Source organism: Falco biarmicus, chromosome 7, assembly GCF_023638135.1.
Source record: "Falco biarmicus isolate bFalBia1 chromosome 7, bFalBia1.pri, whole genome shotgun sequence".
NCBI classification, from domain to species: Eukaryota; Metazoa; Chordata; class Aves; order Falconiformes; family Falconidae; genus Falco; species Falco biarmicus.
In genome coordinates this window covers 49,819,403-49,844,421 of record NC_079294.1, presented here as the reverse complement: position 1 = coordinate 49,844,421, position 25,019 = coordinate 49,819,403, and the positions used below count along the sequence as shown (strand labels likewise).

The 25,019-nt window shown below is 38.2% G+C and overlaps 1 protein-coding gene across 1 annotated transcript; it reads right to left on the bottom strand.

The window, feature by feature from the left end:
* Positions 1–245: 245 nt before the first annotated feature.
* TSPAN3 (tetraspanin 3) lies at positions 246–24,045 on the bottom strand. The gene is made up of 7 exons (XM_056346492.1): positions 23,864–24,045; positions 11,890–12,081; positions 10,749–10,823; positions 6,960–7,061; positions 6,449–6,601; positions 6,091–6,174; positions 246–1,187 (listed from the first exon to the last, which is right to left on the bottom strand). The coding sequence occupies exons 1-7, from the start codon at positions 23,924–23,926 to the stop codon at positions 1,095–1,097; spliced, it is 762 nt and encodes a 253-aa protein (XP_056202467.1). The 5' UTR covers positions 23,927–24,045; the 3' UTR covers positions 246–1,094.
* Positions 24,046–25,019: the final 974 nt, after the last annotated feature.

Below are 25,019 nucleotides of genomic sequence, written 5' to 3'. Positions count from 1 at the left end.
TTCTTCCTCAATTGTATTCACAAGATGTTAACTTTCCACCAAGTTCAACCAAATCTGTTGTGCTGTGTTTCTCTAGTATTGTTTCAAATAAGAATGAATAACACAACTAAGCCTCCAGCAAACCTTGAATACAGATCTCTTTAAGCAAAGCCACTTAAAACTGGTGCTTTCATACTAAATCTTATGCTTCTAACACAACAGGACTTCATTTGAACACTGGAATCTTAAACAGAAAACAAGACATGTTTATAGGGAGGATATACAGAGATTTATTTAATCAGGTTTACTATTTACAGTTGAGATCATTTTCACATACTACTTGGCTACTCTACATGGCTACATTGTTTCCAAGCCAATTTAAGATCTACAGTCTAACAGTTCACTCAACACAAAACCGCTCTTCATAGAAAAATGAAATATTTCAATATAGAACAGTAGTGCATACATCATACTCCTGAAAAGCCAGCTTGTATTTTAAACTACTGTTTGAAAGATTTGATCTCTCAAGGTCAAAACTGCAGTCACATGATGCTAAAATTTTGATTAGTTGTGGGTTGTTTGGTTGGTTTTTTTTTTTTTTACAATTCTATATATATAAAGCGTACTGGACTTTAAAAAAGTGACACTGGTGAGGGGCAAGATTGAAGTTTTTTTTCCCCTCAAATTAAACACAGCTGGCTTCCTCTGTACAACTTTGGCCAAAAAGTTCCACGTAGCGAAGGTTTAAGACATCCTCTCTCTATATGCAAGCATCAGTCAGTTAATGTTTAGAGGTAATCTACCAAAGTAGGCACAAATCCTTTGACTTTCAGATCAACCAAATTACACTTGCAAATGGCTCTGAAATTGGAAGGTTTACTAGTATACTAAAACATTTAGATACATGAATAGCTGGCTAACACAGTGAAAGTCACACATATGGGTGTGTGTAAAGCCGAGTTGTTTTGCCCATCACCAGTGTACAGTACGGCTGTCTTTGACTGTGGAAGATGTGCTTTGACTAAGCCTAGGGCAAGAGAACTATTGCAGTAGACCTGGCCCATTCATCTTCCACTTAAGTGAGTTAAGATTGAACCGCGTGTTTGCATTCTCTTCTAGGCATAGGTTCCGCCAGTGATGAGAAGTTCGTAGGCAGGATCCCGACTCCTCCTACATAGTACTATACAGGCACACAACATGCCAAGAAGCTATGGAGAAAAAAAAAAAAAAAGAAAACAAGCTGAGTACAAAGAAGGTACTTCAAGAGATTTAACCTCAGCACAGAAACTGTCAGCATGCTTTGCAAGACTAAATGCCCATAAGGTAAACAGCAACAAATGCGCTGTCCTTGAAAAACCTTCATTTCCTGCCACAAACAGCAAGGACAGCAAACTCTAGCCTTATTTTCTTGCAAAGTTGTCTTGGACATTTTTTTGGTCAGTCACTTGTCTTCTGGCTCGGTAATTCAGATAGAAGAAATTACTCTTTTTAAATGAAAGGTACAGAACTTTAGATACCGTATCTGGTGCAAAAAGATCAAAGTGAAATTCAAATACGTTATAAATGCATTATGCAAATAATGAGGAGCAAAACTTTAAGAGTTATGAAACTTTTTCACCCCCGAAATATTTTTCAAATGCTCAATCTCTTGTTAACATGTCATAAAAGAAAGCTTAAGTCCAATGTGAATTATTCACTTTTAGACATTTTTCTGCTGTTATATTCACGATACCATGACTGTGCTGGCAAGTCTGCCAGGAATTTAGGGTATGATCACCCTGTATATACACATTCACAAGACTTAGATCAGATTAACGTAATCAAGGATGTAGGACACTATTTTACACAAGTTGCACATTTATTGAGGGTAGAATAAGACTACCTACTAAAAAAAGTCAGGTACAGTGTTGTGTTCTGTGGTCTACAGTAATTAGCAATAGCTTCTAGTAAAGTAAGACATTGTATTGATTTGGTCATATGCACAGAAGTTTATTCACAGACGGAAATATGTCAAGAGGCTCCTGTCACAGCTCTGGATTATAAAGCATCACCCAGATGTTAAGTTAGTTTCATTAAAACCCAAAAACTCCCAAAACCCCAAAAAACCCTTGAACAGAAAGCGAACAAAATAAAATGGGTCAGACAACAACCAATTTTAAAGCCTCTTCATTCATACAGTAAAAACCCAGGGAAAACACAGTACTGGGACAACAGCAGAATTACTCACTTCTTTATTTAAAGTCTGATGCAAACATCAGATGTAAAGTTTTAAACCTAAATGATGGTACCTGTGACATAGTACATCAGTACATCAGAAAGACTGATGACAATGTTTTAAAAATCTCAAGTCTAAATAAGCAATGATTGAAGAGGCATGATAAAATTCTACTATGAGCTTTTAATTTCCCGGAAAGGAACAAGCTGTAAAGATTAGTAATATTTTTTGTCTGGAGCACATTATCTGGTTTAGATCTACAGCAGCAACCAGCTCAGGCTCAAAAAAAAAACCTCCAAAACATGGAGATTGAGAGTAACCTAGACTACAGCACTCCAGCCTGTTGGTAAAAACTGCACCTTTCTTTATTTTCCATTGGTACCTGGGTGGTTCCAGTTCATAGACTAACTCCCAATATATGTTATCATAGAACAGTTTGTGTTGGAAGGGACCTTTTAAAGGTCATCCAGTCAAACCTTCCTGCAATGCGCAATCTTCAACTAGATCAGGTGACTCAGGTTGTCATATTCATGTCAGAATGAAAAAAAACCCCAACAGTTACAAGAGAGAATGACTCTTCATGGACACAGTCCTTCTGAGGAGGTATTAAAAAACTCCTGAAGTTGGACTTGTGAGATGGAGAGTTTATAATAGGTGCCAGTGGCTACAAAACTCTGAAGAAGGCACACAGCCTGCAACAACAAAACCTTCAACTTTATCCCCCATTCAAGAGCATTCTTTAGATAAACATCTCCTTTAGGTTTTTTGTTCCAATTCATTCTAGCTATGTATGTCAAAAATTAGTTCCCATTGCATTTCGTTATTCACATGAAAATAATCTTGTTCAATGACTCAAGACATTTGATTTATATAGTTGTATAAAATCTTAAACAATCAGGTACTATAATAAAACCTCATGTAATCTTTTGAGTTACTATTTAAACCATTTATATCCTTTTTGAGGCCACTAAGCATACTCCTAGAATTCACCGTAAACACAACTCACTCACGTATATTATCTTTCTCTGCAGAATATTTATGTCATTAAAAAAATATGCTAGCACCTCTAAACCCTTTTCTAAGGCATTTAATTCCATTTCTCTTCAGTTGCTACTTAATAATGTGAAAAAAGTATATTTTAGAAGCCTGTGGTGAAGAAGTAGCCATGCAAACCCCTCCTCAACTTTCAGGAAAGTTTAGGCATCTCCCAGTCAGGTTTGTTTAGTTTGGGGTTTTATTAGTTTTTTAAAATTTGCCTATTAGCGTTAACTACATCCAATCCTTCATCAAACCAGTTTGCTTTTTTTATACAAAAAAGTCCACTGACTGTACATACATGTGCCAAGCTTAGCATCCTGTAAGTTATCCCTAACTACAAAAGCTAGCTTTAAGAATGAACTCTGCAGCTAATCAAGCAGCACTTCTACTGCACTGCAATGCCTTTGCTCCCTTTAGTTTGCCTCCTATTTATTAGCTCCATGCTGTCACTGGTTGAGACAGGAAATTATTGCACACTGAAAGATCCCAACAGTAACTCAAAAATGAGAATACCAAAAATTACTTCTATGCAGAAAAGACTAAGTTTCCTCAAATTCCAAGCCTTGCAAAAATTCTCCCATCTTTTCATTTTAAAGAAAGTACTGAAGACTAAATTTGTTGACTGACAGCTATTAGAGGTAATGACCTTCAGACAGCCTTGCTGCCTAACAGATCAATGTCCAGTTCAGAATGGACTCTGCAGTGAGTATAGTCACAAAAAGGTAAAAACACCCAATTACTCCTCTAAGTTCACAGGACATGACCTACGTTACAGGCTATCTGCTGAAGTTTACATTCTTACCTCCATTTCAATTACCCCACAGACTATTTTGCCAAGAATCAGGCTAAGTACATATTTGAATTCTGGATTACAAGTAAGAGGATGTCACAGCTTGCATCTTATGTTTCAGGACATAAATAAACCAGTTTGAATACTGTTTACTAACAATTTGACTGAAACTAGTATAATTTTAAAACATGAATTTACAGCCACTTGAACTGTGGAACAAAGGTACAAGAATATCACCACCGATAGTAATCACATTTAAATCTACTTCGGGAATATTAGCACACAGAAGTTTCAAGGGTATTCCCAAAACCCCTGTATTCCATTTTTATTTTTATATTTTTATTCTTTATTCTATTTTTTTATTATTTTTAGTCTTTATTATTTTTCTAAACAGGCATCACGTAGCTTGTTTTAACTTCAAGCAAAAAGATTTGCTAGTGCTATAGTATAGCATTTTGAAGGAAATTTATCTGATGTTCCTATTTTCTTGACAAACTATTTCGACAGTATGTACTTTCTGCCAATAGCTTGATTACTGACACGTGGAGACAAATCAAAAAGCACCCACTGCAGAAGAGATATAACTAACATATTTGTGCTTAGATCTGATGAGCCAGGAATAACAGAGGGATGCAAGCAGCCACATTTCCATTGCAAGCATGTATCAGAAATTCTGGCCCAATTCCACAGAGGATTTAACCATGTTGCATTTTGGGGCAGACACATTAATCAACCTGCAAACTCCAAAACTAGGAATAATGTCTCTTCTTGGGATTCAGCTCACCCAGACTCTTAAGTTTTCTTCCCCACATAACAGATCTGCCACAGTAACCATGTTATGGCAAATACATTCATTTACATTACACAAATATACTTGTGTTCAAGCAGACTAAATACTGCTTTAACAGTTAAAAGTTGTAAGGTGGTTTTTTGTCATTCTTATTTCAGAAGGAAGTTCCAGAGCTGAAGTAATTGATTCTGAACAGTTCAACAATATTACCGTATACATGTTCTTGCAGCATTGCAATAGAAATTTAACCATATTTTCTCAAGACTGCCTGCAAAACATTATTTACCTTCAAACATACAATCCAGCTCCAAAGCTGATTTTGAAAACAACAGTGCCTCTACCACCTGACTCACAAGTACAATGTTTTCTGAATTCAAATACTATTAAGGGTACAAACGGAACAATGAAATTAGTTTAAGTCTCTTGGGGTTTAGCACATATACTACATTTCTCAGCAGCCATAACATTGGCACAGCTGAAAATGTGATTAGTGTACCAAGTCTACCAAATCAATGAGCATTCAAAATGCCAATTTTACAGATATGTTTAGAAGACTGTCCTAGTTGGTTTAGGCTTTTTTGTTTGTTCATTGTTTTGAGGTTTTTCGGTTTGTGGGTGGCTTTTTCAAAAAAAAATCTGAATAAATACTGATACACATTTGTCTATTTATCTAGTTACATTTTTATGACCAAAATAACTAACAATTAAGGTTCATATGGTAGACAGCCTGTACTCAATTTTAAGTATGCAGGGTTTCCTGTTCAGAATTTTTTTTTTTGGCTGAAGGCCAGAAACCAAGAAATCTTCAACACACAATGGAAATCTCAGTTGAACAACAGCAGAGTATGCTATTAAAAACCCTGGTGTATCTCCTAGGTGGTCCTGACATCATTTGTACGCCATGAAGCACAGTTAAGCTGATGTACCTCTAAAATGAGCTATCTCTTTCAAAGTTGGAAATTATGCCAATTTTTCAAGTGTTGAATGCCAAAGAACATTCATGATACTTCATACTTAGTTTGCAAGAAAAAAATTTACCATTTACATTCTAGTATGTAACCGCACATAGCATTGACTGTTCAGCTATCTTCAAATCTAAAAGAATATGCACTCACAACGCACAGTTGAAAAGTTGTGTTAAAATGTTTAGATCCTTTTGACAGATGTTCATTTATCCCCCAATACAAGTAGGGACTAAAGCTGTCATCACCCTGTTTGTACCTGTAATAACCTGGACACCAGTTTAGAATTTGATTTGAGAAAAGAATATTCTCTTACCTGAATAGCAGCAAATGCTAGCGCTGCCCAGATGACATACATCATGATCTCCTGAAGCTTCTTTACAACCAGAGCCTCACACCCCTGAAACAAGTAGACTTCTAGTATATCCATCCGACAACCACATTTAGACATACACCAAAAAAAACTCAAAAGCAAACACAGAAAGATAATCCAAACACTAGAAAAAGCCATTACTTAGTCCATCACAGATTTTTAAAAAAGCCAGTTTTCTTCCCTCTACAATCTATGTTTATTTCCTTTTAAAGTAAATACATCCAAGACTCCACACTCCCACCAAAGAGAAAATTAAATGATGATCAGCAAAAGCACATGGTTCATACTTCAGCTGTCTTACCTCAGAATAAAGGTCCATCGGGCGGGTCAAACTGCCAGTACAATTGCTGAGGGCTGCTTTGCAACAGCTAAGTGGCACACTGTTATTTTTAGTTTGTTTGAACCAGACAGTATTCTCCCAGTCTGAATAGTTATGGATCCCACAGCAGCGCAACTGAAAAGTCACAGGTAAAGAGCCAAAGTGTATCAGTCAAGAAGTGGGACAAGACAGAAATTTAACTGCAATACCAAGAACACAGTACAGTAAGATTATGTTCTACTGCATAAGTAGTACCAAATACTAGAATCCAAACACTGATTCATAGATTACAACTACGCAAAATGCATATCCCCATCAGTGTCATTAATTCTACTAATTTTAACAGAGTTAAGCTATTTATTGACCAAATCAGCCGTTTATCCTAGTTTTCTTAGAATGAAGGAAGATAATGCTACACAAGTAGCAGAGCAACACGTCATCCGTTTTAAAGACAGAGAGGACTGAAAAGTTCCCATGTGCCTTGCTGCCTCACCTGCCTCTGTACATAGTCAATAGCACGACTGGCTGCATCAGGATTTGTGCCGTTGTATCCATTGTATACTTTCTGAATGCTGTGATCAACTTCATCCTCTACCTGTGAAGTATGAGGAAAGTATCTGCATTAGCACACCAACAGAAGTAATACAGGTTTAGGTAAAATTATTTCACTTCTAATTATAGCAATTCAGGAAACTAAGGTAACTGCCTATCATTTGACATCAGCATACTTCAATGGTACAGCTTCTCAAAATTCTAACGATTTTTGCAAAGATGTTGCTAGTTTGCAGCTAATGGACAAGAAAAACACAAGCAGCTATCTTCCGTAAGGGTTTAGACAACGTAGTTTTACACTGCATCTCAAAAGAAATTGCTTTTATTATGACATTGTGGCAGACACCCCATGAAGTTAAGGGCTCTAGTAAGAGCATACATTCACCTTTCCACTTTCTACTCCTCCTTCAAAGTTCCAAACCAAAATCAGTATAACTACCTGGGCTAACTTGCTCCCTTTGGGACCACAAGGATATGAGCAAGTCATACTACCTGTTCTTCCCATTCTGACTGGAACACAGGTAAGTTCTCAAAAATGAGGTCTTTTGGCTGACCATTCTACCCTACAGTGACCAAGCTCTCTGTTCAGTCCCCCCACATTTCCTGAGAAACTGATGGCACTATATTGCACATAGCAACAGTTACTAGAATAGCTCCTAAAGCTACTGCAGATGAGTCAAGCTGCTAAAGATGCTGTCAAGATGTGTTAGAAATGGATGTCGCCCAAGAATCATCACTTGTTCCCCCCAAAAAGGGTCTTATAATACCTGTTTTGGAGAAAGTCTTACTAGAACCTTTTAAATAATATGTTTTCTTGTAAACTGTTACTTCAATGCACAGAAAGTTTTGTGTAGCTAAAGATTTGTTCAGTAATACGACTAACTCTGAATTGAAATTTTTCTATCACATGCAACAAGAATTATGTCCAAGGATTGTAATCTCAGGGCTGAGAATTAACTAAGCCTGCATATTCTTCAGATTTGCAAGGTCTTGTCAACACATCATTCCCTGAAATGCTTTAACAGAAGAATTTCTGCAGCAATAGCACAAGCTTCATCACCACACACACACCCCAAAAATACTGGTTATCTTTACAACTAAATCTGTATCAAGATAGTTACGAATAAAAGTCAATTTACCATGCACAGGCATCTTGTTTCAGACCAGCTTAAAATCAACTGATGATTTCACCCATGTGATTTACACCTCTGATTCATATAACAAAACAGCTGTTCAATTTGTCATACAGTTTTTAAAATCATTTACTTCAGTGCTTGCCTGTGCATCATTTGGCTTACGGTTCAATCAGGGCAACATTTCATATGAAAGCCATGCAAAATTGCATACAGTGCAAAGAGAAATCACTAGCTCTAGCTAACTGGCAGGTTTTACGAAAAATGAAGAGTGAACTACTCTACCAAAAGCAAAAAATGCCAGTAAGAACTCAACCAACTGACAGCCCGTTTAATCCCTACTGCTGCTTACAAAAAGCCTTACTTTATGGTAAGGACCAATGTCAGCAGATTCTGCAGCAGACCAGTCTATCACAGTGCGATCCAGGCATGCTTCACATTGTATTGAAGGAGTAAGAGTGTGAATTGGATCTACACACACAGGTTTTCAGAGACACATTTGAAAATCAAGATACAATGGCTGATCTTCAAATCGCTTAACTTATAAGTTAGCTTATAACAATGCCACTTTCTTGAGACATACTAAGTCTCATTTGGTACCAACAGTTTTGATGAACAACTGCCATGACTTCAATCTTGCCTTTTGTCTGTAAAGTTTTGGAAGTCTGTACAGTCAAAGTAGTTCCAACATGACTCTGGTGCCTTTAAAAAAACAAACAAACCCCCCCCCGAACCAACACAAAAAAATCCCACAGATCAATACATGCCATGTCAGAAACAGAACAAAAGACAAAGCACAGAGCAGTCTTATTTATCCAGGCAAATGTAATCAGAAGCCTAAGCAGATTTCACCTCCTAGTTCACTGGTAATAGTTTAAGTTGCTTCTGACACTCTTGTTGCACCTTGAAAACAACAGTTTAAGATACTAAGTATTGCAGGGTAGGAGAAAATTGTCTTGTCATTTCAAAAGATTTAAGATTTAAATTTCAAATATTAACTCCCACAAATGCCTTAACATAAGACCAAAAAGAGACCACCTTCCCTCTTTCCCAAGCTCTGACTCTGCATTACCTATAGCTGTGAAATTGTATAGTAGCAAGACAAAAATGAGAGGCAACAGGAACCACAGCTGGGACCAATCCAATTTTCAAGTGTTTCAAGTGTGTAATTTCAGATGGGCTAGGGAAGAAAGATGTATGCATCTGCTTTTATCTGCTCTGAATGCTGTTCACTGAAAGAAGAGCAACCCACTTTAAGACTGGAACACAAAAGAGTAAGATGACCACAGCTTAGTCCTGATCAGATCCACAGTAGTCCCTGCATAACTATAGCACACTATGCCTCTGCAAGTCTTGGAGCAGAAGGCAACCATTCAAGTTAACAAGTAAGAACTCAACATCTCCCATTCTCCAGGAACTGTACTGCTTTCCTCAGTTGCTTCCAAGGTCTACTTAAGACTACAAGCTTCAGAGTCTCAAGTAATCTTAGCATGCTGCCAAGATATCAGAAATCAAGTGTAGACCATGACAGAAATATATCCTGAATTGAAGCATCATTGATAGAGCATATTTGTTGAAGCAACCTATTCTGTTATTAAGTCAGATTTATAATTCATAGTTCAGGGTCCTCTTGCCAGCTGCTTACTCAAGGCAGTCTTCCTTTGTACACATAGCAAAAACTAGATTTTTTACTTAACGGTTGTGTCACCGCATCTTCCGGGATAGCGGGAAAAAGCAGGGAGATAATACTGAATTCTAAAACCTGTGCTGTTTATGTAAACATAGAAGTCCCAAGAAAGGTAAATGGTGTTGTAGTTCAGCTTGCTATTAAGACATCACTGGAGTGTTCTATACATGCTGCAATCATATTACACGTCACAGCTAAAAATGCCTCTTCTGCTAATTTCTTGGCAAAATTTAGATGTGGACATAACAAAAGGCAGTGACCTGCAAGTTAGGAATTTCTTTCCTTCAAGCTGCATTTTGGTATCACTAATACCATGTGATACATTTCTACTGCATATTATGCTGGTAGAAACACAACTGATGTCATTTTTCTGGTCCTCTTTCTTAACTTCCACTAAACAGTGTGAGAAGTCATAATTTCTTTAGCCATAAAACCTGTCAACCACCTGCAAAAAGCTAGACCATACACATAAACACATTCGATCTTTTTAATTTTATTGTTATGCAGCTAGTTTGTATACCAAAACACAAGACAAGATTTAAGTTACTGCACATCAAAACAATATGCTCTAGGTTCAAATACTGTGTAACCTAAACCCTTCACAAAGTCAAAGCATAAATAAATTAGACTACCATCTGGAAAACTGAAAGGTACCAAATACCATGAGACTCCTCTCTGCTGTTCAACTGTTAATGATATTTCTAGACAAGACTTTCCACTTTATTTAAAATATAGAACATCAGTATTCTAAGATACTGACATCTAGAATTAATCCACTTTGATGTTTGGTTTTATTTCCTTAACAAATATCCATTAACAGTTCTACAGAATCAAATACACTAATAATTACACCACTGTATTTTTGTCACAGTTCACAACAAAACATTTACTGAAATTAAGAAGTTATTACCTTTGCTCTGTAAATGTATCCAAGAACCACCACCACCACTTCGGTGATGAAAACCAAGAGCAGGATGATCACAAACTGTAAAATACAATCAAGAGTGTGCAAACAGTTTTACCCATTTACTTTCTGAAAGTCTCCAAATAGAGTCAGCTATTTGGAACAATTTTTCAGGCAAGGTAACTTAAAGCAGGCAATTAAGTTGACCAAATGAGCCCAGAATTAACTTCATTCAAGAAACTTTAGTGTTCATAGCTTCACCAATTAATAAGAAGCTGCCCAGCCAAGCAAGGGCTGATCATTAGGACTGCCAATACCGTACTGGAGTGCTTTAACTGTTTCTTTCAATCTTCTGTTAGATGAATAGGAATGTCACATCAAAGAAGCTACCCAGGCTGTTATTAAAGAGTAGCAGATACACTAAGGTAATGTTTCTTCACATTAGGCTCTATAACAACTGACAGAAACAGCAAGCTATGTGTATGTCTTGCTATATTTAAGAGCACTTTTAAAATTAACTGTTAAAAGTCTACACATCATCCAACAAAAAAAAAAAAACCACACAAACAAAACGAAACAAAAAACCCACCAAGAAAAGCCCAATGGGGACAGTTTAAATACTGGTCTGTCTTCTCTCTTACCTAATTCTCAAGGTGAAATTACAGTTAAAATACTTGGAAATACATGGCATAAAATACTGCAAGCAAAATGTCCAAATTAAGCCATGAAGAAAAATATTTAGGCATTGAAACCACCCTCAGCTAGCCTCAGTGCAAGATACTTAAAACCAAGGAGGCTCCTGGATCACCTTTCCCTCTGTCCTATTTCAGCCTTTCAACCAGAACAAAGTGAGATTTAAAAATCGTTATGACTTAATCATATGGTTTTACATCTTTTAAATGAGATGACCACAGCTCTCAAAAAGGTAAAACTGAGGAGCCCTCTGCTGCCAGAAATGGCTAATTTAACAGCATTATTTGGAACAGAAAATTGACATGAGATGTTAATAACAAAATAGAAGGGGAAAACATATCAAGCCATAAAATAAGATGAGAACAAATTTAAAATACTTTAGAAGTCTATTAAAAGGGAAGGTAGCCAAATATACAACAGCCAAACACTATGACATAAGAACTCTGCAACTTACCGTAGCAAGTCCACAGCGACTTTCTCTAATTGTGGCACAGCACCCAATAAGTCCAATAATAAAAAGAAGTGTTCCCACAGCTATAATAATAACTGCTGGAATTAGTGTGTAGACGTCTTCGAAGAAATGATCATAGTCATCATATGTGATGAACACATAGGCTCCCACGTAGCACAGTATGCCTGCTGCTGCCTACAATAGACACATTAGCATGGTAAGTTTCTTTGAACCCCAAACCCTCCTTTCAGCAAGGGTACTTTGCAACAATTATTTTATCAAACACCATAGTCTTCCTCAGACGTTAGATTTTATTTAAATTTTAACATCTTTATTAGACTATAGCATATATTTATTAGGAACATCTCAAGTGGGGCTAGCCAGTAGTTTTTAACTACACTTAATCTAGGCAGATTTAGTTTTGACTACACTACGGAAGCCTTCTGAGGCACATCATCAAGAAATGAGGGTAACCATGCTATGACAACAAAATCTCACTCCCTGTTCTCAAATAATTCCTTCCCATGCTGTGAACTAAACCTTCTGCATAGTCTGATATTCACACAGTGTCTCATACTTTTGAGAACAGGATTGCAGCCCATCTGAACAGCAAATGATTTGTTACTCAACAGCTTTTCAGAGCATGTACGCAGTTCTTTTATCTGCCATTGTTACCCTCTACTTATTCTTCCATTTTGCTGATTACCACCGACGATTTAATGTTAGAACAGAATACATGCACACATTGCAAACTAACTTCTGCTAGGGAAAAATGAACTGCTAGAAACAACCTTTCTGAAGTGTTCACAGCACTGGAAAATGTGATTCTAACCAACAGATCAGGCAGGAACAAATACAAACCACTAATTATTAGAAGACAGAAGCAAATACCTAAAGACACATAACACAAAACTTTTAAAAGACATTCTCAGAAGGATCATTGTACAAACTGGTCTTGATTAAACAATCATTTAAAGTTACCACAAATAAGACCTATAGGATGGATCTGCCACTATCTACATTTAAAACACTTCAGACAAAGCACTTGCATCAATCTGATATCTTACCTCCCTTACAGTTACAGAAATCTCAACACATCAATACCTTTCATTAAGCTGAGCAGACCTAGTGAAGGACAATTGTTGCTTGACAAGCCAGCTAACATACATTTATTTCAAAACAAAAGGACCTTACCAATTTTTGCTTTATAAACATCTTTAATAACTGTCTTCACCTGCAGAATGAAAAAGTTCTGCTATATATTAACATGAAGCATTTATGTTCAACTGACTTGCAATGATGGACAAAATTTGAATATTTCATGACATTTATGGCGTCCCAATGCAAGGCTAAGCTAAAACAAGCTGCTCAGAGGATGCAAAGCTAAGCTATGATCTGAAGAACTTCACTGTAACCAGTAGTTATCCCCATCACAATCCAATGCATACCCCAGACACAAGAGTTCACTTAACTGTAGTATTACACACTTCAGCTCGGATTTGAGGAAAAAATGTTGGAAGCTGCCTCCCGCCCTCCCTTCCCACCCAGTGGTGCTGTGACAGTGAAGGCAGACAGACACACATATAGCTAGTAGCTATACTACTACAAGACTGGGTCATGCTATTGTAGAATCAAAGAACCAATAATTCAGGCCAGGAAGGACCTCAGGAGATCATTTAGTCCAATTTCCTGCTGAAAGCAGAGTCAACAACAAATTCAGACCAGGTTGCTCAAGGCTTTGTCCAAGGTCTTGAAAATCTAAGGATGGTGATTCCACAGCCTCCCTGGGCAACCTGTTCAGCGTGGCAGAGAACAAGACGTAAGAGGACTGGTACCTAGTATTTCAGCACTGTTTGCTACTATGTACTAGATGTACTGCAATATTACTGCAACTACTTCTTATAAAACAATACTGCATAAACACTACTAGAATACTACTCTACACACAGCATATCCCCTACAGCACCTCTGTTACAGAAACACTATGTCAAAGAAAAAGGTATCGAGAACCAGCTCTGAAGTATCAGTAGTTCTCTGTGGATATGAGCAATATATTTCACCTCTCTGCCTCTTTGTAAGTGTGTACTCCGCAGGAATCTTAGAAGTATAGAGGAGGCTCACATTCATCCACTAAAAGGTGCTACACAGATACGGTGGTAGCAAAACTGAAAATTCAGTAACAGTCAAAGACCAACAGCAAGACATCTTTCCCAGACAAGATGATCTGAACTGAACAACCTATTACAAAATCACCCCTTTGCACAGAAGATGTTGAAATGCTAATCCAATTATACAAATCCTGCCAGGTTAGGTACAACATGGCAAAATGTGGATATAGGACATACAATTTCTATATATAAAGCAAAGATTCAAAGTACTGTCACTGAACAATGGAATTACATTAACTGTTGCCTAGCAATGAAGCCTGCGAATGACAGGCCGGTGAGGTAATCTCCAATTTCTAAGAACTAAAATGTTTGTTAGAAATACGGTATATTGCAAGGTGGCAGGTGAAAACGCACAGCTGTGACCAGCACCAGGCACAGAAAACAGCACAAAACTGAAATCAGAGCCATTTGTCCTCTGTTGTATGAGATTTAAGTGGCTTCCTTCTTTTCTAAGAAAAATCTGGTTCCTAAACTGCATGAGCATATTTATTTAAAGAATGTATTTGACACAAAAAAAGTTGAACTTTAAAAAGCCCCAACAAACTGTCTACAGGTGTTAGCTTTCCTTCCCTGCTTCAAGAAGCATACAGTTTTAAGACACTTCACCCTTCCAGCATTATGCCAGATGAGTCTGACAAGTACAGAGGTTAAACACTGTCTCAAAGCAAAGTCACACTCCGTCCTTGTTAAAAACCCTAATATTTTGTAATTACTATTGGAAAGGCAGATTTTTCTTTAGACTTATTAAAGCAGCCTGATCTGAAGAAGTCTTCACTTTACTAAATCCTTTCCACACGTGGTACTTCAATGACTAATCAGCCACAGCAGCATTTAGCCTTAGGTTTTGCTTCTAAAGAATGTTGTAGAACCAGTGTTTCTGTGAAAGAGGCTACAGAATTTTGAGTACAGAAGCATGCATTCATATCTACGAACATTGCACTAGAATCATGAGGAAGCTGAATATAAAGACATTGACTCTACTTGAGGTGACCATACCCTTACAAATTACTGCGCTCTCTTCCTCAAAATCTCTTCAGTTAGTAATCAGGGTGGGGGGGAAAGAGTGCCTGCTGCATCTTTCACAGGTTAAAATTTACAAAGACCAAAACTCCTGTCCTGTGTAACTGTTTAACACTATTTTTTAAGAGGTACCATACCTAGTCTATCACACTGCAACACTACCCAGTTAGTTTACAGGAAAAAAGCTTCAAATGTCATCCTCTTTCATTTCACATCACAACCACGGGATGCTTAGTGTTTTCTTCAACCTGCTCAAAGGCCTAAATCAGGAAGGGGGAGGTCTCAAAAACAGCATTATAGCTGAGATTAGGAAAGTGATTTTGTAGCAATCCTTTTTGCTCATTTTGAATATTTTCTCATACTACATTCTGGTTTGCAGCACTGAATACTCTTAGCAGTGTATAACAGGACTCACTTTGTATGAAACCAAACCAGAAAATGGGTGCATTTACTGTGCTAACTGCCAACAGGTGGTTCAGTTGATAGGACCAGACTAGCCTTAGGTACTTCCTCCCTCCCCACAACTCAGTAATTTCAACACCCAGTCCCAGCACAATTGGGTTGTGTTCCGACTCCACAGTACCATGTCCTGTGTTGATTTGAGTCACCAATACTGTGACAAGAGATAAAGACAAAGAGCTACTTTTACCTATACAAAGTATGCAATCTACCTTGATCAGCGCTGCACCAGTTAAATGCACATTTATTCCCTGTTGCAACCCAAGAATAAAGTTGAAAGAAAAAAAGGCAAAGCCAAACCCCCAGAACAGTAGCATGCACTTAAATAATTTCTTTCTTGATATGGGAATCATCTAGAGAAACTGAAATCTGTATCACAAAACATAAGGACAATTAAATAATAATTCAAATCTCAATGATTATTATCCTGCAGAGTGAACAGTAAGTCTGCAGAAGTCTCACTCGAGTCAAACTAAAAGGCTACCACACTTAGAATCATGCATTTCCTATCATTAAATGGAAGCCAAATATATGAACTGTGCACAGTTAAGTAAGTCTTTGATAAACAGAGCCTGAAGGAAGCATTCTTGAACTTAATCTGCTCAAGGCTCTGAATAGAGATGGCAGCAGCTCCTGAATCTGTGCCAGGTCACATGCATGCTCTATGGAGATGACTGGTTATTCAGCATTCACATCCTTTTAGAGTTGTTTGCATCTAACTTGTAGGACTGAACCTGAAGTGGCACACTTATTTTACAATTAACCTTCAAGAAGGGTGACAAGAAAGTACAGTCAATGAAAACAGTTTGTTGCAAAAGGCTTGAGCAATAAGACATCCTTTTCATCAGAGGAAAAGGTAAAAAAATATATAGACCTCCTATGGCTCAGAAAAAGCTGGATATTATTGCTTTGGCGTGGGCCTCTAAGGAGTTATTAAAAGCCAAACAAGCATGCAAAAAAATGGAGGGAAAACTGGAAGATCTAATGACACAATGATACGTGCCATGATAAACATCACTCAAAACATTATAGGAAAGCATATTAAAAATCAGGGTACTTACAGCAAGTAAACTTTTCCCTATCTTTGTGCTGGTATAATACATCCTTTTAATTAAGCCCACGCCTATTTCACAAAGTCAGCTTTCACCTTTCACATGCACTGAGGTATATAAGGCTACAGACTGTGTAGACGCACCCTGGAACAATTTCAACATTGGGGTTTTGTTTGTTTGAAGGTTGGGGGGTTTTGTTTGTTTCTCTAAGTAGGCTGCAAACACACACCAAGAACTGTTTTCATGTTTTCAGTAATGCTCATACATTGCAGCAGCCTGAAAGCTAAAATTCTGTCTAGCTAAGACAAACAGTAGGTTGTTCACACTACTTGTTCTGTTGATCATTTATTTATCAACCCTGGACATTGCAGCTCAATTTACAAACTAATGCTTCCTTATACTACCCTACTAATGTTGCTCCCAAACAGATCTGATTTTAATCCAAATATTTTAAAGCTTCACAAAGCACTGTCCTTCACATTACTTTTGCCGTTTACCTTGCTATTGAATTTTCTTCACTTTGGGACAACAACAGAACCTACAAAAAAAGAGATTTTGAATTGGTTTTGGTACTCTTTCACTTAACTCGGCCAAAGAATAGTATTTGTCCCTTTAGAATCTGCATTTAGTCACAGTTTTCTGAAAAACACAAAGTCTGTGAACAAGAAAAGTAAGGTAGCAGCAAAGTATCATGTTAGGAGAAAACACACCTTATGTCCAATTAAATAAGAGGAATATTTCACCGTTTTGGAAAGAACACCTACTTATAAACTCCTACTACTGCCAACTTGACCATTGCTGATCGGTAAATTTTGGTAGTAATACAGACACCACTCTAAAACCAATTACTGTTCATTCCACTAATAAAGCATCTTTCAAGACATACCTATGGTATATTCACACAGACTGCCTGCATAGACTTTGATAAAAAGCAGAAGAAAAACCCAGAAAAAAAATCTTCTACACTAACAGTCCCTCACCTTTTCTGCCTGAATCCTGTCCTAGGACCACTCTCCCAACCTGTGCACTGCTCTCATGTTAAACTTCAGTGCATCTTTGTCCTGCCTGCCTTTCTAGTCTGACACAAACATGCTTTTTTTTTTTAAAAAAAATAAAACAACAAACAACCAAACACAACCAAACCACCAAACAAAAACTGTACACTTCAGGAGAGTTTTTTGAGGGTCTACAGTTGTAATCAGTTTCATTCTTCACAACAGTCACTTTTCTCCATGCCTACCAATACCTGAACATTTCTTGCCCCTGTGTAAGGATGCTGATATTATGGTTTGCTACCCAGTTTCTGGGCTTCTTAGAATAGTATCTTCAAGCGTTTTTTTCCACACTACTTCTCCATTATTTGAATTATGCTGTATTCCACGAACATTTTTGGCTCTCTCCAACACTACTCATAGCCTGATTACTGTCAGAGAAAGTGTCTTCCTGATCTGCTGCTGCTTTAAGGGTTTTTTTTTAAGCTTTCTGTCCTTCAAAATCTAGTTCCTCAGTTTTAACTTCAAAGGCCCTATAGGATATCTCTGCTGTTTACTTCTCACATTCTTTTCAGCACTTTGCTACTCATCTCCCTCTCCACATGCCCTACATTATTTTTCTCTACTTGCCTGAATTGGTGCCCATCTACCTCAGAACTCAATATATTGTTTCCTGACACTTTGTTCTCATTCTCATCAATAATAATTCAACTGGAACACTGAGCTTTAACTGTCTTCCAAAATCCTTTGGGACAAGAAAGCTAGCAATTCCATTCAACTTTGTAACACAGGTAGAAATACTTTAAAGGCTTATAAAACAAAGCCATGTAAAATTCAAGTATGCCAGACTGCTTTGTCTATAGTAGCCAAATCCAATTCCATAACACTATGCATTAAAAAAAAAACCAAATTCAAATGCTTTTGCAGTTAAAGCAAAAGGCTGAGCTAGGATGCTTTTGCATTTGTCATTACATACTTTAAACATCACTAACTGCAAGAGGCAGTGCATCAGCAGACTGAGGGTTGGTTATTTTTTTCAACTAGAAAAGATTTTAACAATATAGTCATTCTTTTACACCTAGTCATCAGGCTTTTAACTTGACCTGGTGGTCCACTGTGTCCAGATTACTTTCCCCACACAAGAACAAGGATGATTACTCCATTCTACAAAGTAAAGTGGTATTTCAAATTCCACATATTACTCAGAGACACCACATTTAGCTTTGCAAGTCGTTTTTGCTTCTGTTAAGTATTAGCTCTACTTTTAAGCACAAGACCAGATGCAAAGGTCCTGAAAAAAATCTCAGGCAAAGACTTGAAACTCACCCTGTAAAGAAACGTAAGTGATACCACCAAATTGAAGCCTTACCAAAAATCAGGGCCTGGCCCATGTTTGCTACCTGAAAATTCATATGCAAACATTGTAAGAAAAGAAAAAAATATCAGAGGCATGATAGTTTTAAATCCTTTTTTTTAAAAAAAAAAATTCTTTAATGCACAATTCCAAACCATTACACAACCCTGCAAACACACTCTTCACTATCGTAGCAGCAGAAGCACAAAACATTCAACTTTCATACCCAGCAGTGACTGCCCTTAAGATAAAAAAGGTTTCAGTCAAGTAATCCCTGATAGGTATCCTTTGGGATCACCTGTCAATTATAGTCTTTGATCACAAAAAAAACTTCAAGAAGTTTCTTCATTACCCAAGCTTCTAAAGTCCAGTTCAGAAGCAATTCTCAAGCTCCCAATAAAACAGAAAAATAACTTTGCTTATTCCTGCATGTAGGAGGAAGCCAGCTCTACTTTTCTACCTTTTCTTTCTACTGCTAAATTTCAATGAATTTTCCCATTGCTGCATTTTCTTCTCCTCTACCAGAAACCCAAAATACTCTACATAAACATTGATAGCTACTGCTTTTTATAAGGATAGCACAGACAGTTTCTCTAAGTTAATTTCTAATGCCGTGGTTGCTGTACTGTTGTAAGTGTGCGTAAGTTGTAAAGTGAGCACAGAACTGTAAGAAGCATTCTTGTTGTACAGAACTGAAGCCCTGAGACCTCTCCAGACAATCATACCAAAGAATGTTCTATAATAGCTTAGTCAAATTAATTATAAAATTAATGATTTCAAGTCAGTTAAATAATTGCAAAAGCAACTTAAAAAGTTAGTTCATAAATACTGAATTCAAAGTATCAGAGAAGCAGGGCTCGTTCCTTTTCTCAAGGAGGACGACACAGGTGAAGAAAGCCTCGAAGCAAGCACAGGGTATTAAGTACTGTTTTAGCAGAGCAGGCTGTCAAACCACATACATTCTTTGGGAATATAAACTAGACAGACTCACTTTTCTAAGCAAGACTACAAGCATCTCTGAATATTTATCCTTCTATCCTATATACTAAATAAACGTATGCCTGAAAACATTTCCCTAGCATTTCTGTCTTCATCTCATTTCTTCAAAGTGTTTTCAACTGAATTATGCAAGTCACCCACCCAATGAAGCCCTAAATTAAGAGTTCACAAAATAAACACATTTGACAGGAGTCTTTAGATATTTCTTTCAGGTAAATTTATTTCTTCCTCTTTCAAATCAGTGCAGACTTATACTTTACCAAAAGTTTTGGGGATTATTTATTTTTTTTAAAACATCCTATTCTCAAATACTTTATCATCATCTTTTATTTGTGATCAGTCATACTCAACATCTCACCATCAAGAAAAAAAAACAAGTATTTCTAATTATCAACTAGTGTTGAAAATTTTTAAGACTACAGATTAACGTCCTCCTGTCACACCAGTCATTCTGATCCTTCCCCACTGAAAAAAATACACATCCCAAATCTTCAGACTGATCATTAGGATTTCCACTCTACCAAAACTATTCCTTAGAATTCTGTACTAGAAGTTACATTTTTTTTAATTTCTAAGTTATATTATTCACAATTACTTCCTATGCAATACCTTTCCTTAAAATAAAAAAACAACTTAGCCATCACCTAAATAAAAATGAAGTCACTAGTTGACCAAATAGATGTTGTGCAAACTTAAGACAAGATAAAGGTCAACTGAAGGATTGCTTTTCCTTTGCCATTTATCATATTTACTCCAATACTAAATCATAACAACAAAACACCGAGAAACATATTAACCTGATCTGTATTCCTCTGATCTTTCTAAGGCAACTTTTAACTGATGCTTCTTATCAATGATTTTCTTTGTACAGTGCCTTTGAGCTTAAGCACTCTTTGCCAAATTATCAAAAATTCAAAACAAGCACTTCATGCAAGATCTATATCATGCTGCTCTTACTACTACTCATGACTTTTCCTGCAGTACTCCGTTTTAAGGTCAATTGTATGTCTACAGTAGATGTACTCAATGTTTGACATGTCTGCAAACCAACTCAGCTAAACTGTCAAAGTATCATACCAAAAACTTGGAAAGGTGTGTAAAGCACATCCAGCTTTCTATATAATAAACTAGCACCTGTCATATTGTGAGGTGATGTAGTTTCTATACCCCATTGGGTTTTTTTAAATATAAAAATCCTGTAGTAATTATTAACATGTTAATATAAGAATTTAACAGGATATGAAAAACATTTTCACAAGACCATACAAAAAACAAGATGACTTTTTTAGTGTCAACTGGGAAATTTAGTAGCTGGAAAATAAGTAGCACAAGAATTCAAGAGAAGATGAACTTGTAGAATCACTGTCAAACTGGATGGAGTTTGGGTTATTAGATGATGAGTAAGTGGGTATGGCTCTGACCTGTCAGCGAGCCTGATCTGCCTTTTTCAGAAGGCTTGAAAGGGAAAAAAAGTTACATCCTAGACTATACAGTGTAACAAAAACACGCCTGCTTTTTCTTCAGCAGGGCAAGTGATAATATTCTGAACATCTTGCATTCATAGGACAGCTACCAAAGCACCCTGAACATTCACACCCTCCCACAAACATGAAACCCCTGGCAAGGCAGGGGGCCAGGTGTCAGGGAAGTAAGTTATAATTCACTTTGATCAGCTACTTTTGCAGAACTTCCAGTAGCAAACTATGCAGAAGCAACTCTATTACTACAAACGACCATGAAGATGATGACCATAATACAATAATAATACTAAGATTTATAGATTATAGCCTAGAGACACACTAAATTTATAAAAGCAATTAAAGCAGGTTTCACAGTTACTCGACCAACTGTAAGAGGTTACCTATTGTCAAGTCTCAGTGGAGATCTGGATAATCTCATTACCAAAATTAGAATTACATATGAATGACAAGCAAAAGACTTCTGTAACATCACAAAAGCAATTACATTATCAACTAGATGGGCACCAAATGTTAACACACAGTCAGCCCAGTCAACAAATGAAATATCCTAGATAAAGTGTTGGAATTCTTTTACCTCCTTTGACAAGCTATCAGCACAAGTTTGACTTCTTAGGCTGGAGGTGGTTTACAGAATACAAGATTGGTGACATTTCAATTTGACATGAACTACATCCTATCTAAATACAATCAATCTGTCCATTCTAAATTAAGTCAAGTTTGTCTCAAAATGTCATTAAAAGTTGTAAAGCAGTAGATTCAGCATTAGACAAAATAACTTTGTACCCCCACTGTTTGAGCTAATAACTGCAAACTTCAACCTGCAATTACATTACTAAACACAGCAAATTACGAACAATATCTTTCAAAGATACACAATAAGAAAACTACCACTAAGTTTTTATGGCGGGGAAGAAATTGCACACAGAATTTGTGTTCATTTATTCAAAACAGCACATAATTCATATCAGCAACTAAATAAAAATGTACTTCAAGATGCCATCAGGAACGCAACTCAACAACTGTGTTCAGTCAAAAACTTTATGACATAGCTGCTATTAAATAGCTTTTTAAATACCACTTGCAACTATGCATGTAACAAAACGCCACACCCAACAAAGAACATTCTAAACAAATGGCTGTACTAAAAGGTTCATGTAACTACTACATACTTCAAAGACAAAGAATGGAGCCTATACACCTCAGTCAAAATGGCAGACTCCTACTATGCCTCAACATTTACTGCTCATCTCTCCGAACAGCTGTATAGAGAAATGCTGATGAGACTGAACAGATACGCATTTACCCTGACCACGATTCATTTTTAGGCACCCATGAGAGGCATTCCTTCGTAAAACCTCAGACAAGAACATTTATCCTTTAACACTTTATAGATTTCACGTGGCTTTCAATATTAAATGATGTAGTTATATATAGCTACAATTGAAGGTTTTAATATCTTGTTACCCACTATTACTTTTTCAAAGCTGAAATCTCTGAACAGCTGGGACAACAGATCTTCTGTTCCTGGAGCTGGGATTAGAGGATGAGAAATGCAGTAGCTAAATGCAGAAAAGGAATTCTTAAAAGTGTACAGATAATCTTTAATTTTATTTCATTTACTTAAGAGTCATGCTGTTCTGACAGGCCACTTATTACAGTGAATATAATGCCAAGCTACAGCCTGTATGCCCATCCTGAGAAAGGTCATTTATAGGAAGCAACCTACTGTTCTACCAACCCCGGTATGACCGTCAGCATAACTGTAGTTATGGGAGGTTTAAGCAACACATAAACACTAAGATGCAAGTGTGGTTACTGGAAAAAGCGAAACATAAAACTGGCTTTTTGACTGTTAAGTTCTGTATCTATCTATCTCCCAATTTTGTGTTAAAAATACATGGAAGAAAATGGTGCTCCATACCTACCACGAAGTATCTGGGACAGACGTCCTTAAAGTCTCAGGCCAAAGCCTAGATGGCCATAAAAGCTCCACAAAATTTAAACTCACTAGGACCTGAAAATCTCAATAATGCATCTCAAGCTGAATTTATTTACACAAGCGTCTCTACCTCAAGATCTCTAATGCTCGTTAAGGCTTCATTGCCAGGTTACTGAGGCAACAGATTCAGCTTCACTCACCTCAGAATTTTTGGGGGGAACGTGGCGGGGTGTGTGTGTGTGTGTGAGCTGGGATGGAAAGGACTGCGCCCACCGCTAGAACAGGGATCCCCGCGAAGGAACACAATACGCCTGTTAAACCGAAAGCATGTAAATACGAACTGAGGCAGCGAGGCGGCGCGGGGGGACTCGCAGCTGCTGCCGTACGCGAGCGAGGACCAGAGAGCGGCGAGGCGGCCCGGCCCCGGCCCGCAGCGCTCTCAGGACCGGGCCTCACGCCAGAGCAGCCCCGCGCCCGGAGACCGTGACCCTCCCCAGCCGCCCCCAGGCTCACCCAGAAGATAAGGTTAAGGAAGACCAGGACGGTTTTGGAGGAGGTGATGCCGCACTGCCCCATCGCGCCTGCTGCAGCCGCCCCTCAGCCTCCGGCCGCGCGGCTCCGCTCGGCTCCCTCCGCTCCCCTCAGCCCTGCTCCGCCACCGGCCCCGCCACACGTGACCCCAAGGAGCCAAGGCGGCGGCGCGGGAAGCCTAAGATGGCGGCCGCCTGCGTCACGTGGCGGGAGGGGGCGGAGGAACCTAAGATGGCGAACCGCTCCCCCTTAAAGGAACCGCCGCATGCGGCACAGAGGGGCGGTTGTGAAATGGTGCGAGCGATTTTCCTTCCCCTCCCTCAGGAGAGGGACGCTGTTCGTAAGCTTCAATGGCAGCTTAGGCTGGAGCGGTCAGCACTCCTCCTGCCCTCAGAGATTCCCCCATAGCACAGCCAGTGACATCTCTTAGTAGGCGTTTAGAGCATGAGGGAAAAAGAGACCCTGCTCAGTTGCTGTCTGAGGGCGGCTGGTGGCAGGACTCTGTGCCTTCAGGAGGTGTTGGGCAGGGGGCAAGAGCTGAGGTGAACCCACAAAGGAGCAGCTGCCCGTGAGATATCTCTTCCAAAATAACAGCAATGAGGACCGCGCTGGCTGGGTTGCCTTGGTAACCTGCCACCAGCAAAGGGCATAAAGCTGCAAGGTGTTGGGCTGTGAGATCTCCGGGTGTGCTGGTGGATTTTAAAAGAGAGATGGAACCTGGGTCCCAGTGACCACGTTACCTGTGCACCAGGAATGGCAGGCAGGGAGAGCAAATGTTTAATGAGGGGAACACCATGCATTTTGCAATCAGGACATTTGTCTAGTGGGAAGAAGTGATGCTTCCAGTGAAGTAAAAGAACATGCTCTTGTTGCACAACCCAACAAACTGTGAGGAAAGTACAAGTGTAATAATTGTCCGAATATTCTGGATGTATCCAAAGAGGGTGGGATGTGCCAGTGAAGAGCGAAGGAAAAGTAACTTAAGAAGTTATGAGAAGATGTGCATGGTTTCCACAAGCTGTGCTTTTACTGAGACTGCGCGTGAGCTCTGGCAGTGAGGGCAAGGTAACACCCATCCAGTATTTGCTGCCATATTTATTGGTAAAGTTCTCTTTTGCAGGATCCAGCCCTCCTTTGT

Excerpts from the sequence above, each read along its gene's own strand:
- TSPAN3 (XM_056346492.1), bottom strand. The coding sequence starts at position 23,926 with ATGGGGCAGTGCGGCATCACCTCCTCCAAAACCGTCCTGGTCTTCCTT. Across the intron at positions 10,824-11,889 it reads GTCGCTGTGGACTTGCTACG|TTTGTGATCATCCTGCTCTT; the intron begins GTAAGTTGCAGA and ends TGTATTTTACAG. Across the intron at positions 1,188-6,090 it reads TAGCATTTGCTGCTATTCAG|CTTCTTGGCATGTTGTGTGC; the intron begins GTAAGAGAATAT and ends TTTTCTCCATAG.